The sequence below is a fragment of the Oncorhynchus tshawytscha genome, unplaced genomic scaffold, assembly GCF_018296145.1.
Source record: "Oncorhynchus tshawytscha isolate Ot180627B unplaced genomic scaffold, Otsh_v2.0 Un_contig_107_pilon_pilon, whole genome shotgun sequence".
NCBI lineage: Eukaryota > Metazoa > Chordata > Actinopteri > Salmoniformes > Salmonidae > Oncorhynchus > Oncorhynchus tshawytscha.
This window is the reverse complement of record NW_024609712.1, coordinates 243,392-265,327: the sequence shown is the minus strand read 5'-3', so window position 1 is coordinate 265,327 and position 21,936 is coordinate 243,392. Positions and strand designations below refer to the sequence as shown.

At 43.9% G+C, this 21,936-nt stretch overlaps 1 protein-coding gene across 1 annotated transcript; it reads right to left on the bottom strand.

Annotated features, from left to right (window-relative positions):
* Window positions 1–6,405: 6,405 nt before the first annotated feature.
* On the bottom strand, window positions 6,406–10,839 carry tmem196b (transmembrane protein 196b). The gene is made up of 4 exons (XM_024412491.2): window positions 10,253–10,839; window positions 10,114–10,170; window positions 8,503–8,757; window positions 6,406–7,031 (listed from the first exon to the last, which is right to left on the bottom strand). The coding sequence occupies exons 1-4, from the start codon at window positions 10,415–10,417 to the stop codon at window positions 6,945–6,947; spliced, it is 564 nt and encodes a 187-aa protein (XP_024268259.2). The 5' UTR covers window positions 10,418–10,839; the 3' UTR covers window positions 6,406–6,944.
* Between the last annotated feature and the right edge of the window lie 11,097 nt (window positions 10,840–21,936).

The window sequence follows — 21,936 nt, the reverse complement described above, 5'->3', positions numbered from 1 at the left end:
AGCTAGCGGGATATATGCTCCACCAGCAGGATAGAACAGCACATGAGGAGGGGTGGGGGGTCTGTGCATATTTGTAAACAACAGCTGGTGCACGAAATCTAAGGAAGTCTCTAGATTTTGCTTGCCTGAAGTAGAGCATATTGTGATAAATTGCAGGCCACACTACTTGCCTAGAGAGTTTTAAGCTATACTTTTCGTGACTGTTTATTTACCACCATAGACAGATGCTGGCACTAAGACAACAGTCAGTCAGCTTATAAGGAAATAATCAAACAGAAAACCACTCACTCAGAGGCGGCGCGCCTAGTGGCTGGAGACTTTAATGCAGGAAAACATATCAGTTCTACCAAATTTCCATCAACATGTTAAATGTGCAACCAGAGGGAAAAAAATTCTAGATCACCTGTACTCCACACACAGAGACGCGTACAAAGCTCTCCCTCGCCTTCCATTTGGTAAATCCGACGACAACTCTATGATTCTTGCTTACAAGCTAAAATTAAAGCAGGAAGCATCAGTGACTCGGTCTATAAAAAAGTGGTGAGATGAAGCAGGTGCTAAACTACAGGACTGTTTTGCTATCACAGACAGGAACATGTTCCGGGATTCTTCCGGTGACATTGAGGAATACACCACATCAGTCACTGGCTTTATCAATAAGTGCATTGAGGACGTCGTCCCCACAGTCACTGTACGTACATACCCCAACCAGAAGCCATGGATTACAGGCAACATTCTCACTGATCTAAAGGGTAAAGCTGCCGCTTTCAAGGTGCGGGACTCTAACCCGGAAGCTTACAAGAAGTCCTGCTATGCCGTCAACCATCAAACAGGCAAAGCGTCAATACAGGGCTAAGATTGAATCATACTACACTGGCTCCGACGCTCGTCAGATGTGGCAGGGCTTGCAAACTATTACAAACTACAAAGGGAAGCACAGCCACAAGCTGCCCAGTGACACGAGCCTACCAGACGAGCTAAATCACTTCTATGCTTGCTTCGAGGCAAGCAACACTGAGGCATGCATGAGAGCATCAGCTGTACCGAACGACTGTGTGATCACGCTCTCCGTAGCCGACGTGAGTAAGACCTTTAAACAGGTCAACATACACAAGGCTGCGGGGCCAGATGGATTTCCAGGACGTGTGCTCCAGGCATGTGCTGACCAACTGGCAGTTGTCTTCACTGACATTTTCAACATGTCCGTGATTGAGTCTGTAACACCAACATGTTTCAAGCAGACCACCATAGTCCCTGCGCCCAAGAACACAAAAGCAACCTGCCTAAATGACTACAGACCTGTAGCACTCACATCCGTAGCCATGGAGTGCTTTAAAAGGTTGGCAAATGACTACAGACCTGTAGCACTCACGTCCGTAGCCATGAAGTGCTTTGAAAGTTTGGTAATGGCCCACATCAACACCATTATCCCAGAAACCCTAGACCTACTCCAATTTGCATACCGCCCAAACAGATCCATAGATGATGCAATCTCTATTGCACTCCACACTGCCATTTCCCACCTGGACAAAAGGAACACTTATGTGAGAATTCTATTCATTGACTACAGTTCAACACCATAGTGCCCTCAAAGCGCATCACTAAGCTAAGGATCCTGAGACTAAACACCCTCTGCAACTGGATCCTGGACTTCCTGACGGGCCGCCCCCAGGTGGTGAGGGTAGGTAGCAACACATCTTCCACGCTGATCCTCAACACTGGAGCTCCCCAGCGGTGCGTGCTCAGTCCCCTCCTGTACTCCCTGTTCACCCATGACTGCATGGCCAGGCACGACTCCAACACCATCATTAAGTTTGCAGACGACACAACAGTGGTAGGCCTGATCACAGACAACTACGAGACAGCCTATAGGGAGGAGGTCAGAGACCTGGCCGGGTGGTGCCAGAATAACAACCTATCCCTCAACGTAAACAAGACTAAGGAGATGATTGTCGACTACAGGAAAAGGAGGACTGAGCATGCCCCCATTCTCATTGACGGGGCTGTAGTAGAGCAGGTTGAGAGCTTCAAGTTCCTTGGTGTCTACATCAACAACAAACTAGAATGGTCCAAACACACCAAGACAGTCGTGAAAAGGGCACGACAAAGCCTATTTTCCCTCAGGAACTAAAAAGATTTGGCATGGGTCCTGAGATCCTCAAAAGGTTCTACAGCTGCAATACTGAGAGCATCCTGACTGGTTGCATCACTGCCTGCCTGGTACGGCAATTGCTCGGCCTCTGACCGCAAGGCACTACGAGGGTAGTGCGTATGGCCCAGTACATCACTGGGGCTAAGCTGCTTGACATCCAGGACCTCTACACCAGGCGGTGTCAGAGGAAGGCCCTAAAAATGTTCAAAGACCCCAGCCACCCCAGTCATAGAATGTTCTCTCTACTACTGCATGGCAAGCGGTACCGGAGTGCCAAGTTTAGGACAAAATAGCTTCTCAACAGTTTTTACCCCCAAGCCATAAGACTCCTGAACAGGTAATCAAATGGCTACCCGGACTATTTGCATTGTGTCCCACCCACCAACCCCTCTTTTACGCTACTGCTATTCTCTGTTCATCATATATGCATAGTCACTTTAACCATATCTATATGTACATACTACCTCAATCAGCCTGACTAACCGGTGTCTGTATGTAGCCTCGATACTTTTATAGCCTCGCTACTGTATATAGCCTGTTTTTTATTGTTGTTTTATTTCTTTACCTACCGATTGTTCACCAAATACCTTTTTTGCACTATTGGTTAGAGCCTGTAAGTAAGCATTTCACTGTAAGGTTGTATTCGGCACATGTGACAAATAACCTTTGATTTGATTTAATGATGGACTGTCATTTCTCTTTGCGAATTTGAGCTGTTCTTGCCATAATATGAACTTGGTATTTTACCAAATAGGACTATCTTCTGTTTACCACCCCTACCTTGTCACAACAAAACTGATTGGCTCAAACACATTAAGAAGGAAAGAAATTCCACAAATTAACTTTTAACAAGGCACACCTGTTATATGAAATTAATTCCATGAAGCTGGTTGAGAGAATGCCAAGAGTGTGTGCAAAGCTCTCATTAAGGCAAAGGGTGAAGAATCTCAAATCTCAAATATATTTAGATTTGTTTAACACTTTTTTGGTTAATACACGATTCCGTAAAAATAAATAAAAGACACTGGAATGAGTAGGTGTGTCCAAACGTTTTACTGGTTCTGGTCATGCCCTCTACTTTATGAATAAACCCTGCCCTTTTCTTGGACTACAAGTCATGATGGGATAGACTCTATCTCAATCAAACCCCATCAATCCCTGTGGTATACAATGGAAACAGCACATGTCAGCTGTGTATATTAAGGGCAGCTTGTGATGTATGGGGATGTTGGATAGAAATAGTTTTACTCACAATAGGATAGTGCCACCCATTGGATTGACAGTATACTGCAGTCTAATTCTCAGTCCAAAATCTTCTGTTCGCTCTCACACGACTGAAAGAATACTACAGTCGATAGTACAATATTAACCAAAGGACAAAAAAACATGAGTTATGTAATCAACACGATACCACATATACGTCCAGTACAGTATATAAGTGATGATAGAAGTAAATATCAGGTGTAAACAGTACTTGATAATGGCAGGAACTCACTGGAACTAAGTACAGGCACCTCTAATGTTATTCTGCTTGTGTTCCTCTTCCTCCTGTTGAATATAACCTCAGAAGTATTGCACCTACATATAAACGCTACCAGCACCCAAAATGAGTAGCGGCCCGTATTTCAGTCCAAGTCAAGCACGGAGTGTAAAATGAGACCTGTATGATCACAGAACACTTGTGGCTGAACCTGTGGGATGTCTGTTGTTCACCTAAAAAAAATCTACATTGACATTCAGTGCAGAAAGAACAACACTCACACAAACACACTCAGGATGCATCCCAAATGACACCCTATTCGCTTTTTAGTGCACTACTTTTGACCAGGGCCAATTGGGCACCATGCACTATGTAGGGAATAGGGTGCCATTTGGGACTCTTGCTCAGTCTGCTCAGTGTATAAATCACCTCCCAAATATTGTGGGGGCTGGCTCTTTCTGTGGCTCCACGATTAACCTTCAGTCATATATCATCAGACACTCCCTTCTGAGACAGGCAGGCAGGCAGGCAGCCAGACAGATAGTCAGACAGACAGAAACATAGTCAGACAGACAGATAGACAGAGTCAGACAGACACAGGCAGACAAACAGAAACAGGCAGACAGACAGACACACAGGCAGAAAGACAGATAGACAGAGTCAGACAGACACAGGCAGACAGCCAGACACAGAGGCAGACAAACAGAAACAGGCAGACAGACAGACACATAGGCAGAAAGACTTATAGACAGAGTCAGACACACACACAGGCAGACAGACAGACACATACAGACAGACACAGTGGCAGACAGACAGATAAACACATAGGCAGACAGACAGTCATACAGTACAGTATGGACCTCACCACCGGGGGAACATTGTGTAGATCTCAAATGGCTCCCTACATATGCCCTATGGGTCCTATGAGCCCTATGGGCCCTGGTCAAATGTAGAGCACTACAAAGGGAATAGGGTGTCATTTGAACAGATCCACTGATCCATCACTGTAGTACTCACTCAACATTCCCTGAAAACATCAAAGATGGCATATGTCTGTCTGAGCTCTTCCCCAGAAGTCTCTCATGAAGGAAAAACAAATACCAATGAATAATAAAAGAAGTTGTTATTGGCAGTCAGCCAGTCAGTTTGTCAGTTAGTCAGCCAGTCAGTTTGTCAGTTAGTCAGCCAGTCAGTCAGCCAGTTAGTGAGGCAGCCAGTCAGCCAGTCTGTCAGACAATTAGTCAGCCAGTCACTCAGCCAGTGAGGCAGCGGGTCAGTTAGTCAGTCAGTCAGTCAGTTAGCTTGCCAGGAGTAGAGCCAAGTGATACAGTCAGCCAGCCAGTCAGTTAGTCAGCCAGTCAGTTATTTAGTCAGTCAGCCAGTCAGATAGTGAGCCAGTCAGCCAGTCGGTCAGTCAGCCAGCCAGTCAACCAATCAGCCAGTCAGTCAGTCAGTTAACTGGTCAGGACTAGAGCAAGGTGAAACAGTCAGTTAGTTATCTGGCTGGGACTAGAGCCAGATGAAACAGTCAGTCACCTGGCTCAGTCAGTTAGGATTAGAGCCAGGTGAAACAGTCAGTCAGTTGGTCAGTCAGTCAGTTAGGACTAGAGCCAGGTGAAACAGTCAGTCAGTTGGTCAGTCAGTCAGTTAGGACTAGAGCCAGGTGAAACAGCATTTTGAAGTTTTTCACCAAAAAGGGGAAAGAGTAAAAACCTAGAAGTCAGTCTGCCACACCCCCACCTGGTTCACCGTGGCAACAGATTTCTGGGACAGAGAACTGGGTGAGGACCTTGAAGGGAGCTTTGTTTGGGAGGTCTTACCCTGTCCAATGTCCCCATGAGAGGAGGGGTGGCCATGGAAGGACCAGGTTTCACTTTACAGGAAGTTCTGGTGGTTCTCACAGCTTCCTGGGATACAGTCTCTCCGTGTCCCAAATGGCACCCTCCCTATGGGCCCTGGTCAAAAGTAGTGCACTGTGTAGGGAATAGGGTGCCATTTGGGACGTAACCCATAATCTGTATTCTTACTTTGCAAGGGATGAGGGAGTCGGTAAGAGAATACATGAATGTAAATTCATGGAATGTTTTTCCTTGTCCTTCCATACTCTGCTTATCTTCTCTGGACAGCATTCCCATAAATAGGACTGGATATTTTCAGGTTAAGGGCTTTGCTCAGGGATACACAGGAAGTAGGACTACAATTTCAATCTGTCAGCACCACTCTGCTCATTTATCCATAACTTTCCATATTTATTATTCTGTTCAAATGTTCGACTAAAAGATTCAACTCTGAGTCCCAATTCTTTATATAGTGCACCACTATTGACCATAGGGCTCTGGTCAAAAGTAGTGCACTATATAGGGAGTAGGGTGCCGTTTGGTACAGAGAATAAGTGAAAAGGAGATGGAGTGCTCCCTCTAGTGGGGGAATATAACTATCACTACTGCCTCCTACTGGTTGTGGTCTGCTGCAAAATATACTAATGCATATAGAATGAATTTCCTAATGGATACAATAAAGTCATCAACATCAACAGCATCCACCATAGTCATCAACGTCATCCATCGTAGTCGTCATCACCATCATCATCCATCGTAGTCGTCATCACCATCATCATCCATCGTAGTCGTCATCGCCATCATCATCCATCGTAGTCGTCATCACCATCATCATCCATCGTAGTCGGCATCACCATCATCATCCATCGTAGTCGTCATCACCATCATCATCCATCGTAGTCATCATCATTCATCATCATCCGTCGTACTCATCATCCAACTCCATCATTAAACCTTTAATTCATTATAATGCTCTAAATTGTAAAAACCTATCACAGATGGGATTTTATTATATTTTCATGCTTATGAATAAACAAACAAATAATAAATACATAAATAATAATTCAAATAAATAATAGTACTGGAAACAACTTCCACTGTATGACATGATCTCTATGACCAGTCAAACCCTGAAGCAGTTATGTCTTTCACCATCTCAACACTGACAATCTCAAGTGGTTTAGTTGTTCTTTTTGAGCCTTTGGATGTGCCATAGCTTTGTCCCCTCTACCTGCTGTTTCCATGTCCCCCAAATCCATGTCTGGGGACTATCCAGGTGCATCATTCAGCCTACATCGTCACTAGTAAGCCGATTGTCAAATCTCACAGCGCCTTCTCATAGTGATGACGTAACTTCAGTTGATTCCTTTGTGTATTAGTTCATTGCAAGAGATCCCGTCCCCTGTAACCGTTGGTGTTGAATGGAACCAACATTGTCTCCATGATGCTTTGAATACAGTAACACAGCTGGACTTCAGCCTAATGACAATGGAGGTGAGGACTTTCCAGTGAAGGAGATCTGGGGAATGCTGGCTGCTCTCTCAGATCTCTCAGCCAACTCCTGGAATAAACAGTAGTACAGCAGGGTTATATGAGCTTCTCAATTAGGACTTTTTATCATTTTAGTTAGCAGACAGTCTTATGCAGAGCGACTAAAGATAGGTTCGCTCCAGTGGAGGCTGCCGAGGGGAGGACGGCTCATAATAATGTCTGGAACGGAGCAGATGCATGCACACATGGAAAACACGAGTTTGATGCATTTGATAACATTCCACTCATTCTGCTCCAGTCATTACCATGAGCCCATCCTCCCCAAGTAAGGTTCCACCAACCTCCTGTGGTGCATTCATATCCCTCTTCAGAACAGTGGTTCCCAACTCCAGTCCTCCAGTACCCCCGTCAGGACACATGTTTCTTGTAGCCCCGGACAAACATGCCCGATTCAGCTCATTGAGGGCCTGATGATTAGTTGACAAGTTGAATCAGGTGTTCTTGTCTGGGCTACAATAATAATGTGTAGCGTTGAGGGTACTGGAGGACCGGAGTTGAGGGTACTGGAGGACCGGAGTTGAGGGTACTGGAGGACCGGAGTTGAGGGTACTGGAGGACCGGAGTTGAGGGTACTGGAGGACCGGAGTTGAGGCTACTGGAGGACCGAGGCTACTGGAGGACCGGAGTTGAGGCTACTGGAGGACCGGAGTTGAGGCTACTGGAGGACCGGAGTTGAGGGTACTGGAGGACCGGAGTTGAGGGTACTGGAGGACCGGAGTTGAGGCTACTGGAGGACCGGAGTTGAGGCTACTGGAGGACCGGAGTTGAGGCTACTGGAGGACCGGAGTTGAGGCTACTGGAGGACCGGAGTTGAGGGTACTGGAGGACCTGGAGGAGTTGAGGGTACTGGAGGACCGGAGTTGAGGGTACTGGAGGACCGGAGTTGAGGGTACTGGAGGACCGGAGTTGAGGGTACTGGAGGACCGGAGTTGAGGGTACTGGAGGACCGGAGTTGAGGGTACTGGAGGACCGGAGTTGAGGGTACTGGAGGACCGGAGTTGAGGGTACTGGAGGACCGGAGTTGAGGGTACTGGAGGACCGGAGTTGAGGACTGGAGTTGACTGGAGGACCGGAGTTGAGGGGAGTACTGGAGGACCGGAGTTGAGGGTACTGGAGGACCGGAGTTGAGGGTACTGGAGGACCGGAGTTGAGGGTACTGGAGGACTGGAGTTGAGGGTACTGGAGGACTGGAGTTGAGGGTACTGGAGGACCGGAGTTGAGGGTACTGGAGGACTGGAGTTGAGGGTACTGGGAGGACTGGAGGACGGAGTTGAGGGTGGAGGACTGGAGGACCTGGAGTTGAGGGTACTGGAGGACCGGAGTTGAGGGTACTGGAGGACTGGAGTTGAGGGTACTGGAGGACCGGAGTTGAGGGTACTGGAGGACCGGAGTTGGCAACCACTGCTTTAGAAATACATAGTGACAGAAATGACAGGCCATTCACTTTTTCAGTTTTCCGTTCATGTTTTATCTGAGCTCACCTTTTCACTCATCTCATGGGAATGGTGCAGAGACAGCTCTCTCTCCAGGTACATCCTCTGCTGTTCACTGCTGGCCAGACGACAGGTGAGCCAGGTAAACAGGATGGACACTCCGATGCCCAGGCAGGCCAGCACCATGATGGCCAGGTAGAGGGAGGGCAGGGCATCGGGACGCTTTGCCACCACACGCACAAACTGGAAGTTTAGGATCCCACTGATCAACCCACAGATACAGCAGGCTGAAAATAGGATCATCTGAAGAGAGATTTAAAGCACATTTTTAGCAATTCTACACATTTTGCCTTAGGATGGAGAGACAGTTTTGCAGTTTAAAAGTTAATTTCATACAGTTCTACACATTTTGCAATGATTTATGCCATGTTAATGATATCTGAGTGAGAGTGACTAACAAAACAATGGGGGCCCCCTGCAGGTCAGGGCCACTGGGCACGTGCCCTGCATGCCTGGTTGGTATTCAGGCATTATTACTATATGTTTAGATGGCTGGCTAGACTAATTTACCAATCTAAAAATGTTTCGCTGACACGGCTAATCGAGTGACTGTCAGTGACTAACAAAACAAGAGCAAAACTGCTGATGCACAACCACATGTTGAACTTGCACCTTGTGTATTCTACTATAGTAAAGTTAACTGTCAACAGTAAGTTGAGATCCTGACTGAGCTCTCTAGCGGCCTGGGGCCCCAAGTGACCGCTTATGTTCCTTATGCAGCTGGCCCTAGGCAGTGGTGGGAAAAGTACCCAATTGTCATACTTGAGTAAAAAATACTTTATTAGAAAATGACTCAAGTAAAAGTGCGTCACCCAGTAAAATACTACTTGAGTAAATGTCTAAAAGTATTTGGTTTTAAATATACTTAAGTATCAACAGTAAATGTCATTTTAAAAATATACTTAGGTATCAAAAGTAAAAGTATAAATCATTTCAAATTCCTTATATTAGGCAAGCCAGACCGCACAATTTTCTTGTTTTTCTTTTATTTACAGAAAGTCAGGGGCACACTTCAACACTCAGACATTACAAACGCAGCAAGTGTGTTTAGTGAGTCTGCCAGATCAGAGGCAGTAGGGATGACCAGGGATGTTCTCTTGATAAGTGCATGAATTTGAAAATGTTTCTATCCTGCTAAGCATTCAAAATGTAACAACTACTTTTGTGTGTCAGGGAAAATGTATAGAAGTAAACATGACATGGTTTTATTTAGGAGTGTAGTGAAATAACTGTAGTCAAAAATATAAAGTATACAGATACCCCAAAAAACAACTTTAGTAGTACCTTAAAGTATTTTAACTGAAGTATTTTACACCACTGGCCCTAGGTGTGTTTCAAGCACAAGTACAGTGAAATGCCTTTCTCGCCAGCTCTAACCCCAACAATGCACTGCATGCACTGTACACTCTTAGAAAAAAAAATATTAGAAAAAAAGTGTGGCTTTGGCTGTCCTCATAGGAGAAACATTTTGGGTTCCAGGTAGAACTCTCAGTGGAAAGGGGTTATACCTGGAACCAAAGAACCCCTTTAGGTTCTAGATAGCACTTGTTTTTCTAAGAGTGTACCCACGTTAAATCCGTCGTATTAAAATCAACTTACAATCAATCCTGACCTCTTCTTTGCACACACCATCCCACATAGTCCACAGATGAGAAACTGGGGGGAAATAAGAAGTTATACCCTCCCTCCTATTAACAATAGAGGTAATAATATTGCAAATTTGAATTATTTGACTTACACAAATTCCGCTCCATATAGGAGAGGCATCCCCCAGCTGCAGCTTGTGAACCGACCGGACTCGGATGATGCCGAACACCCCGAGGGCGATGCTGGACGCACCGAGCCCCATTTCCAACACCGACAGTACCACCAGACTCCAGATGTTACATCCTCTGTCCGGCATCACTCATTCCTTCACAGCGGGTCATTCAAGAGGTGGTGGTGGTCACCCCCTCGAACCACCCAAACAGCAGCGAGTATTGGTTTTTGCGCTAAAAGCATTAATCCATTAATCAAAATTACACAGGTGGATTTTTGCGCGAGGGAATGTTTTCTATCCAGTAACCACCAAGTGATCCACCATGTACGGGCTACTTACACGTTCCCTCTGAAAAATACTCCACTGTTAGACTTTATAAGGTATTCTAAATTATATCTTTTCATAGACTACATGGATTTATCAGGATTTGCTCTGTACAGCTCTGTGGACTGCTCGTATGCGTGTTTGATCTGCTGTAGAACAGACACGCGTCATTCTCGCCAGTTGCCATCCTCTCAAAACTTTTCTTGCCCACAGCTGCAGTGCTCGCGACTCACGTGACTTCCTTGACGTCTTATAGCGCGCATGTGTGCAGTTTATATACATGAGGGTGATTTAAGGTAACTAGCGAGTAAGATTATATAATTAACGAATCCCATGAATTGCCCCTAAGGAGATAAAAATAGTGATCTTAAATTAAACACCCAATCAATGCATAATGCATAGGCTAATGCACAATACATAATACTTGATATGTTTGATAATTGCATTTAGAAAATTAGTGTCATTTATTTTAAGAAGAAAGTTATTGTCAATTACATAGCTTGTATGGTCCAATGTTACAGTATATAGCTGAATTAATCCATTTTTGAATTTATTTTGTGCACATTATTGCATATTATAAACTGGGTGGTTCAAGACCCTGAATGCTGATTGGCTGAAAGCCGTGGTAAATCAGACCATATACCATGGGTATCACAAACATGTATTTGTGCTGTTCTAATTACGTTGGTAGCAATAGCAATAAGGCACCTTGGGGGTTTGTGGTATATTGCCAATATACCACTGCTAAGGGCTGTATCCAGGCCCTCCGCGTTGCGTCATGTTTAAGAAATCAAATCAAATCAAATTTTATTTGTCACATACACATGGTTAGCAGATGTTAATGCGAGTGTAGCGAAATGCTTGTGCTTCTAGTTCCGACAATGCAGTAATAACGAGCAAGTAATCTAACTAACAATTCCAAAAAAAAACTACTGTCTTATACACAGTGTAAGGGGATAAAGAATATGTACATAAGGATATATGAATGAGTGATGGTACAGAGCAGCATAGGCAAGATACAGTAGATGATATCGAGTACAGTATATACATATGAGATAAGTATGTAAACCAAGTGGCATAGTTAAAGTGGCTAGTGATACATGTATTACATAAGGATGCAGTCGATGATATAGAGTACAGTATCAACGTATGCATATGAGATGAACAATGTAGGGTAAGTAACATTATATAAGGTAGCATTGTTTAAAGTGGCTAGTGATATATTTACATAATTTCCCATCAATTCCCATGATTAAAGTGGCTGGAGTAGAGTCAGTGTCATTGACAGTGTGTTGGCAGTAGCCACTCAATGTTAGTGGTGGCTGTTTAACAGTCTGATGGCCTTGAGATAGAAGCTGTTTTTCAGTCTCTCGGTCCCAGCTTTGATGCACCTGTACTGACCTCGCCTTCTGGATGACAGCGGGGTGAACAGGCAGTGGCTCGGGTGGTTGATGTCCTTGATGATCTTTATGGCCTTCCTGTAGCATCGGGTGGTGTAGGTGTCCTGGAGGGCAGGTAGTTTGCCCCGGTGATGCGTTGTGCAGACCTCACTACCCTCTGGAGAGCCTTACGGTTGAGGGCGGTGCAGTTGCCATACCAGGCGGTGATACAGCCCGCCAGGATGCTCTCGATTGTGCATCTGTAGAAGTTTGTGAGTGCTTTTGGTGACAAGCCGAATTTCTTCAGCCTCCTGAGGTTGAAGAGGCGCTGCTGCGCCTTCCTCACGATGCTGTCTGTGTGAGTGGACCAATTCAGTTTGTCTGTGATGTGTATGCCGAGGAACTTAAAACTTGCTACCCTCTCCACTACTGTTCCATCGATGTGGATGGGGGTGTTCCCTCTCTGCTGTTTCCTGAAGTCCACAATCATCTCCTAGTAGGATTACTTCCTGTGTAGTATAAGAACAACCCTTAGCTGTGTTATATTGGCCATATACCACACCCCCTCGGGCCTTATTGCTTAATTATATTTAAACTGTAGTGTTAAAAAAAATATATGGCATTATGAAATATATGTAGTAGGATTACTTCCTGTGTAGTATAAGACCCAGTAACATGTTGTAGGGCTGGTTTCCCAGACACGGATTAAGCCTGGACCTGGACAAAAATATTTGAATCCAAGAATAAGCGTAATCTGTGTCCAGGAAACCAATCCTTAAATGTTGCATAATAATTGACAAACCCTTCCAACCTGATCCTTTACTCCAAGCCCTGGAGAACAACTTAGTCTGACATAGTAAGAGGCTGGCTATTTTTAGCACCTGCCACGATATAACAAAACACTTCCCTCTACAGAGGCAGACTTTGATGTTCACACTGCTAAACCCTACAAACCTACTCTCTGAATGAGATAACACTCCATGACCAGTGTATGCATTTAACACTACTCTCTGAATGAGATAACACTACTCTCTGAATGAGATAACACTACTCTCTGAATGGGATAACACTACTCTCTGAATGGGATAACACTACTCTCTGAATGGGATAACACTACTCTCTGAATGAGATAACACTACTCTCTGAATGGGATAACACTACTCTCTGAATGGGATAACACTACTCTCTGAGTGAGATAACACTACTCTCTGAATGAGATAACACTACTCTCTGAATGAGATAACACTATTCTCTGGGTGAGAACACTACTCTCTGAGTGAGATAACACTACTCTCTGGGTGAGATACCACTACGCTCTGGGTGAGATAACACTACTCTCTGAGTGAGATAACACTACTCTGAGTGAGATAACACTACTCTCTGAGTGAGATAACACTACTCTCTGAGTGAGATAACACTACTCTCTGAGTGAGATAACACTACTCTCTGAGTGAGATAACACTACTCTCTGAGTGAGATAACACTACTCTCTGAGTGAGATAACACTACTCTCTGAGTGAGATAACACTACTCTCTGAGTGAGATAACACTACGCTCTGAGTGAGATAACACTACTCTGAGTGAGATAACACTACTCTCTGAGTGAGATAACACTACTCTCTGAATGAGATAACACTACTTTCTGAGTGAGATAACACTCCATGATCAGTGTGTGCATTTAACACTACTCTCTGAATGAGATAACACTACTCTCTGAGTGAGATAACACTACTCTCTGAGTGAGATAACACTACTCTCTGGGTGAGATAACACTACTCTCTTAGTGAGATAACACTACTCTCTGAGTGAGATAACACTACTCTCTGGGTGAGATAACACTACTCTCTTAGTGAGAAAACACTACTCTCTGAGTGAGATAACACTACTCTCTGAGTGAGATAACACTACTCTCTGAATGAGATAACACTACTCTCTGAGTGAGATAACACTACTCTCTGAATGAGATAACACTACTCTCTGAGTGACATAACACTACTCTCTGAGTGAGATAACACTACTCTCTGAGTGAGATAACACTACTCTCTGAGTGAGATAACACTACTCTCTGAGTGAGATAACACTACTCTCTGAATGAGATAACATTACTCTCTGAATGAGATAACACTACTCTCTGGGTGAGATAACACTACTCTCTGAATGGGATAACACTACTCTCTGAGTGAGATAACACTACTCTCTGAATGGGATAACACTACTCTCTGAATTGGCGCCGACAGAGATGGCCGCCTCGCTTCGCGTTCCTAGGAAACTATGCAGTTTTTTGTTTTTTTACGTGTTATTTCTTACATTAGTACCCCAGGTCATCTTAGGTTTCATTACATACAGTCGAGAAGAACTACTGAATATAAGATCAGTGTCAACTCACCATCAGTACGACCAAGAATATGTTTTTCGTGACGCGGATCCTGTGTTCTGCCTTACAAACAGGACAACGGAGTGGATTCCATGTAGCGACCCAAAAAAACGACTCCGAAAAAGAGGGAAACGAGGAGGTCTTCTGGTCAGACTCTGGAGACGGGCACACCGTGCACCACTCCCTAGCATTCTTCTTGCCAATGTCCAGTCTCTTGACAACAAGGTTGATGAAATCCGAGCAAGGGTAGCATTCCAGAGGGACATCAGAGACTGTAACGTTCTTTGCTTCACGGAAACATGGCTCACTGGAGAGACGCTATCCGAGGCGGTGCAGCCAGCGGGTTTCTCCACGCATCGCGCCGACAGAAACAAACATCTTTCTGGTAAGAAGAGGGGCGGGGGCGTATGCCTTATGGCTAACGTGACATGGTGTGATGAAAGAAACATACAGGAACTCAAATCCTTCTGTTCACCTGATTTAGAATTCCTCACAATCAAATGTAGACCGCATTATCTACCAAGAGAATTCTCTTCGATTATAATCACAGCCGTATATATCCCCCCCAAGCAGACACATCGATGGCTCTGAACTAAATTTATTTAACTCTCTGCAAACTGGAAACCATATATCCGGAGGCTGCATTCATTGTAGCTGGGGATTTTAACAAGGCTAATCTGAATACAAGACTCCCTAAATTTTATCAGCATATCGATTGCGCAACCAGGGGTGGAAAGACCTTGGATCATTGTTACTCTAACTTCCGCAACGCATATAAGGCCCTGCCCTGCCCCCCTTTCGGAAAAGCTGACCACGACTCCATTTTGTTGATCCCTGCCTACAGACAGAAACTAAAACAAGAGGCTCCCACGCTGAGGTCTGACCAAGCTGACTCCACACTCCAAGACTGCTTCCATCACGTGGACTGGGAGATGTTTCGTATTGCGTCAGATAACAATATTGACAAATACGCTGATTCGGTGTGCGAGTTCATTAGAACGTGCGTTGAAGATGTCGTTCCCATAGCAACGATTAAAACATTCCCTAACCAGAAACCGTGGATTGATGGCAGCATTCGCGTGAAACTGAAAGCGCGAACCACTGCTTTTAATCAGGGCAAGGTGTCTGGTAACATGACCGAATACAAACAGTGCAGCTATTCCCTCCGCAAGGCTATCAAACAAGCTAAGCGTCAGTACAGAGACAAAGTAGAATCTCAATTCAACGGCTCAGACACAAGAGGCATGTGGCAGGGTCTACAGTCAATCACGGACTACAGGAAGAAATCCAGCCCAGTCACAGACCAGGATCTCTTGCTCCCAGGCAGACTAAATAACTTTTTTGCCCGCTTTGAGGACAATACAGTGCCACTGACACGGCCTGCAACGAAAACATGCACCTCTTCAACCTCAGGAGGCTGAAGAAATTTGGCTTGTCACCAAAAGCACTCACAAACTTCTACAGATGCACAATCGAGAGCATCCTGGCGGGCTGTATCACCGCCTGGTACGGCAACTGCTCCGCCCTCAACCGTAAGGCTCTCCAGAGGGTAGTGAGGTCTGCACAACGCATCACCGGGGGCAAACTACCTGCCCTCCAGGACACCTACACCACCCGATGTTACAGGAAGGCCATAAAGATCATCAAGGACATCAACCACCCGAGCCACTGCCTGTTCACCCCGCTATCATCCAGAAGGCGAGGTCAGTACAGGTGCATCAAAGCTGGGACCGAGAGACTGAAAAACAGCTTCTATCTCAAGGCCATCAGACTGTTAAACAGCCACCACTAACATTGAGTGGCTGCTGCCAACACACTGACACTGACACTGACTCAACTCCAGCCACTTTAATAATGGGAATTGATGGGAAATGATGTAAATATATCACTAGCCACTTTAAACAATGCTACCTTATATAATGTTACTTACCCTACATTATTCATCTCATATGCATATGTATATACTGTACTCTATATCATCGACTGCATCCTTATGTAATACATGTATCACTAGCCACTTTAACTATGCCACTTTGTTTACATACTCATCTCATATGTATATACTGTACTCGATACCATCTACTGTATCTTGCCTATGCTGCTCTGTACCATCACTCATTCATATATCCTTATGTACATATTCTTTATCCCCTTACACTGTGTATAAGACAGTAGTTTTGGAATTGTTAGTTAGATTACTTGTTGGTTATTACTGCACTGTCGGAACTAGAAGCACAAGCATTTCGCTACACTCGCATTAACATCTGCTAACCATGTGCATGTGACAAATAAAATTTGATTTGATTTGAGATAACACTCCATGTTCAGTGTGTGCATTCCAAATTGAACACTTCTTTTGACCATGACCCATAGGGCACTATAAATGGAAAAGGGTGCCATTTGGGACAGAGTGTGACAGTGAATGGGAAGGCTACAGTATAAAAGGCTCCCTCAACAAAAGTACTCATATCTCATTAATCTCAAAATGCACTGCTTCACTGAATCTGAAAAGGCAGAGTGCTGGTCCATTCTTTCTGCAGGTTGGTTTTGCCTGGGGGCATTTTGGGGTTTTGCTCCTCTGGTTTCGCTGCTATGGGTGAAGTCTCTCGGGTGAATCCTCCCTTGGCTTGTTAACAATAAGCAGGCAGGCAACAGATACATTCCAGACAGTGTTCGTGTTCAGTTCACACAGACAGTCCATGTTTTTGGTGCTGACAGTCTCAGACAACCTGTTTTGTGTGTTTCTGTGTGTGTTGTTCTGTTCTTGCTCTACTGTCGATGCAAGGAAGACACCAGGAGAAAGAAGTTGTCAAGCAGCATTACTTTTTACACTTGACAAGATATAGTTTATGTTAATGCTGTTGATGTTAGTGTTGTATGAGTGTTGTATGTTGTATGTTATTGTATGATGTATAAGTGTTGTATGTTGTTGTATGAGTGTTGTATTATGTATGTATGAGTGTTGTATGTTGTTGTATGTGGAAGAGGATGCATCCTTTAGTCAAATTCTTGTTACCGGAAAAAGAAACAGTATTCAAAAATACAAGCTACAGTTGTACCATTTAAAAAAAAAAGGTTTTATTTATCCGTTATTTATTTATCTGTACTATTAATACAGTGGGTCCCTTCTAAATCCTAAACGGCACCCTATTCAATACATAGTGCCCTACTATGGGCCCTGGTCAGTAGTTGTGCACTATATAGGGAATAGGGTGCCATTTGGGACGCATCCTGTGTGTTTGGAAATGGCCGTCATCTTTAACTGGCCGAGCAGAGGAGACACTGTCTGATGTGGTTGATTATGTGACGTCAATGAGTAGAATGACGGTGATTTACAGTAATGCCAACATCAAAACAGGGTCATGGGGATTAGCTGTGTGTCTTATTCAACGGGCACCGATGATCTGTCACAGATTTAGGGGTCGACTCGGTACATTACAATATCTGAATTAACTCTGTAATCGACCATTAACTCTAACCTACTCTCAACATGTACAGGAAGTTGCGTTACAGATGAGCACGGTTAAAAAACAGAACGTGACAGACATGTTTCACACATTTCTTGAGCTTGAGACATGACATCATTTAAATGTAGAACAGGTTCACACACTGTAACCTGACACCTCGGATTATGAAACATGTCAGGTGCGTTGTTTCATCTTCACAAAGGGAAGCTGCGTACCTCCGTCAGGACCTTCTCTTCCTTCCTGTTTACTTTAACTGAAGAAAACCCTGCCACTGAAACTATATTTGATCATGTAAGCTCAGACCTAAATAAATAGACAATAGATCACGGTCTCTTCCTATATGATACTAAGAGAGTGATAGCCAGGCATGTTGACATCTCACACGTGACAATCTGTGCCATCCCAGAGAGGAGGTGAGTGCATGTTACAGCCATTACCTCCATCATTACACTGCTCCCAGTAATGTGGAGTGTCAGAGAACAGCTCACCAGGTACAGGCAACACTACCTGCCTGGCTTCAACATGTCTAGTGAAGGGAAACCACAAAGTAACTATTACTGTACAACAATAACCTACATGGTGTTATTCTAAAGGCCCAGACCATTAGATGAAGGGTTGAGTCAATCAATTCTGTTTGAACTTCCTGAATGACAGAAGATTACGGTGTAAAAGTGGCTTTCATTTGTACACGTTCAAATGAGACATGGTGAAAGTGTTTCCTATGAAGCAGATCTCCCGGTCTATGGTGGTGACTGGTGATTGAAGGAAACTGATTGAAAAGGAAACTGATTATTTAAACAGATTAATCTGTTTTTTTTTGTAATAAATTGAGCAACCTGTTTCTTTATTGAAACATTGGAAGTGAATCAGAGGAATTGTCCCAGGAAGTGTGGACATGTCAATGACTAAATAGGCAGACATCCTGGCCTGTGGTGGAAATCCAGACTGACAGTAGTCTCTCTAGCCTGTCACATCAGAGAACTGTCATGACTTTGGAAGCTCAGGACGGCAGATTAGTATCTATGTTCAACCACACACTGTGGTTCTAGCTCTGCCTATGATGAAAATGTTTTAATGTTAATAGTGAGGAATAAAAACGAAATGTCTCCTCTATGTTCCTCCTCTCTTCTCCTAGGAAACAGTCGGACACAAGCCAGATAACTGGACTGGATTTGGTGTCCTCCTTGTGTTATTGCCTGCTCACCCGTGCTTTAACCTCACCCGGAAAACAGGACCGCTTTGTCTTGGGTTACGTCACATTGAATGGCCACCTAATTGATCTGAACGCTGGGATTGTTTTTTAATTTTTTTAATGAACTTTTATTGAAAACTAGGCAAGTCTGTTAAGAACAAATTCTGATTTACAATGCCGGCCTACCAAGAGACAAAAGGCTTTCTCCTGGGACTGGCGCTGGAATAAAAAATAAAACTGTAGTACAAAACACACATCACAACAAGAGACACCACAACATTTCATAAAGAGAGACCTAAGACACCACAACACTTCATAAAGAGAGACCTAAGACACCAAAACATTTCATAAAGAGAGACCTAAGACACCACAACATTTCATAAAGAGAGACCTAAGACACCACAACATTTCATAAGAGACCTAAGACACCACAACATTTCATAAAGAGAGACCTAAGACAACAACACAGCATGGCAGCAACACATGACAACACATGAACTCTGTCTCTCATGCTGCTGACCAGTCTGGCAGAGAAGGAAAGAATACTGCCCCTGCAAGCTAGAGGAGTGATATCCATCCCTCTTTTTACATGTACAGTGCCTTGCGAAAGTATTCGGCCCCCTTGAACTTTGCGACCTTTTGCCACATTTCAGGCTTCAAACATAAAGATATAAAACTGTATTTTTTTGTGAAGAATCAACAACAAGTGGGACACAATCATGAAGTGGAACGACATTTATTGGATATTTCAAACTTTTTTAACAAATCAAAAACTGAAAAATTGGGCGTGCAAAATTATTCAGCCCCCTTAAGTTAATACTTTGTAGCGCCACCTTTTGCTGCGATTACAGCTGTAAGTCGCTTGGGGTATGTCTCTATCAGTTTTGCACATCGAGACTGAAATTTTTTCCCATTCCTCCTTGCAAAACAGCTCGAGCTCAGTGAGGTTGGATGGAGAGCATTTGTGAACAGCAGTTTTCAGTTCTTTCCACAGATTCTCGATTGGATTCAGGTCTGGACTTTGACTTGGCCATTCCAACACCTGGATATGTTTATTTTTGAACCATTCCATTGTAGATTTTGCTTTATGTTTTGGATCATTGTCTTGTTGGAAGACAAATCTCCCTCCCAGTCTCAGGTCTTTTGCAGACTCCATCAGATTTTCTTCCAGAATGGTCCTGTATTTGGCTCCATCCATCTTCCCATCAATTTTAACCATCTTCCCTGTCCCTGCTGAAGAAAAGCAGGCCCAAACCATGATGCTGCCACCACCATGTTTGACAGTGGGGATAGGGTGTTCAGGGTGATGAGCTGTGTTGCTTTTACGCCAAACATAACGTTTTGCATTGTTGCCAAAAAGTTCAATTTTGGTTTCATCTGACCAGAGCACCTTCTTCCACATGTTGGGTGTGTCTCCCAGGTGGCTTGTGGCAAACTTTAAACAACACTTTTTTTGGATATCTTTAAGAAATGGCTTTCTTCTTGCCACTCTTCCATAAAGGCCAGATTTGTGCAATATACGACTGATTGTTGTCCTATGGACAGAGTCTCCCACCTCAGCTGTAGATCTCTGCAGTTCATCCAGAGTGATCATGGGCCTCTTGGCTGCATCTCTGATCAGTCTTCTCCTTGTATGAGCTGAAAGTTTAGAGGGACGGCCAGGTCTTGATAGATTTACAGTGGTCTGATACTCCTTCCATTTCAATATTATCGCTTGCACAGTGCTCCTTGGGATGTTTAAAGCTTGGGAAATCTTTTTGTATCCAAATCCGGCTTTAAACTTCTTCACAACAGTATCTCGGAACTGCCTGGTGTGTTCCTTGTTCTTCATGATGCTCTCTGCGCTTTTAACGGACCTCTGAGACTATCACAGTGCAGGTGCATTTATACGGAGACTTGATTACACACAGGTGGATTGTATTTATCATCATTAGTCATTTAGGTCAACATTGGATCTTTCAGAGATCCTCACTGAACTTCTGGAGAGAGTTTGCTGCACTGAAAGTAAAGGGGCTGAATAATTTTGCACGCCCAATTTTTCAGTTTTTGATTTGTTAAAAAAGTTTGAAATATCCAATAAATGTCGTTCCACTTCATGATTGTGTCCCACTTGTTGTTGATTCTTCACAAAAAAATACAGTTTTTTATCTTTATGTTTGAAGCCTGAAATGTTTCAAAAGGTCGCAAATTTCAAGGGGGCCGAATACTTTCGCAAGGCACTGTATATGAAAATACATAGTAACAATTTCTTGTTTCCTCAGTGCAGAATGAGGGGTTGGCGTTGACTGCTACTGTACATTTACCACCACGTAGGGCCTTTTTCGCAGACACCGATTAAGCCTATATAGTCCTGGACAAAAAATAACTTTCAATGGAGATTCTCTGTTGAGATGTATTTTTAGTCCATTACTAGACCTAATCTGTCTGGGAAGCCGTCCGATAGTGCTTAAATTGTAATATAGGATCTCAGCTATTGCCCCTTTTAAAGTGCACATTCAAGCGTCGGTCAGAGTCACAGAATCCCTTTATAAATCAATCTAAAGTTTCACTCAGTGCGGGCAATTGACTTCAGTGTATTCTCCACTCTGGTGTTTTACAGCACTCTTTGTGCCTCCGCCCTCGCATGGCAAAGTTTTGACTTGGTCAGCCTAATCTGGGATCGGCCCGGACTTCCATTTCAGTGCGGGAGAAATTAGATCGCCCAATTAATCCCAGAGTTTTATCCATCAATCACTTGATGTTTTGCCCAGTGAGATGTAGTCTTCCCATGTATAAATGAAGTGTCACAGCTCCATAATTAATCTACACTTGATGCTGGCCCAGTAACATGTCACTGGTCCACTATCTGGATGGAATATTACCAGGATATTGAATAAGACCATTGTCTCTCTGGTGTCTACAACAGATGAACTAGAAATCATTTCAAT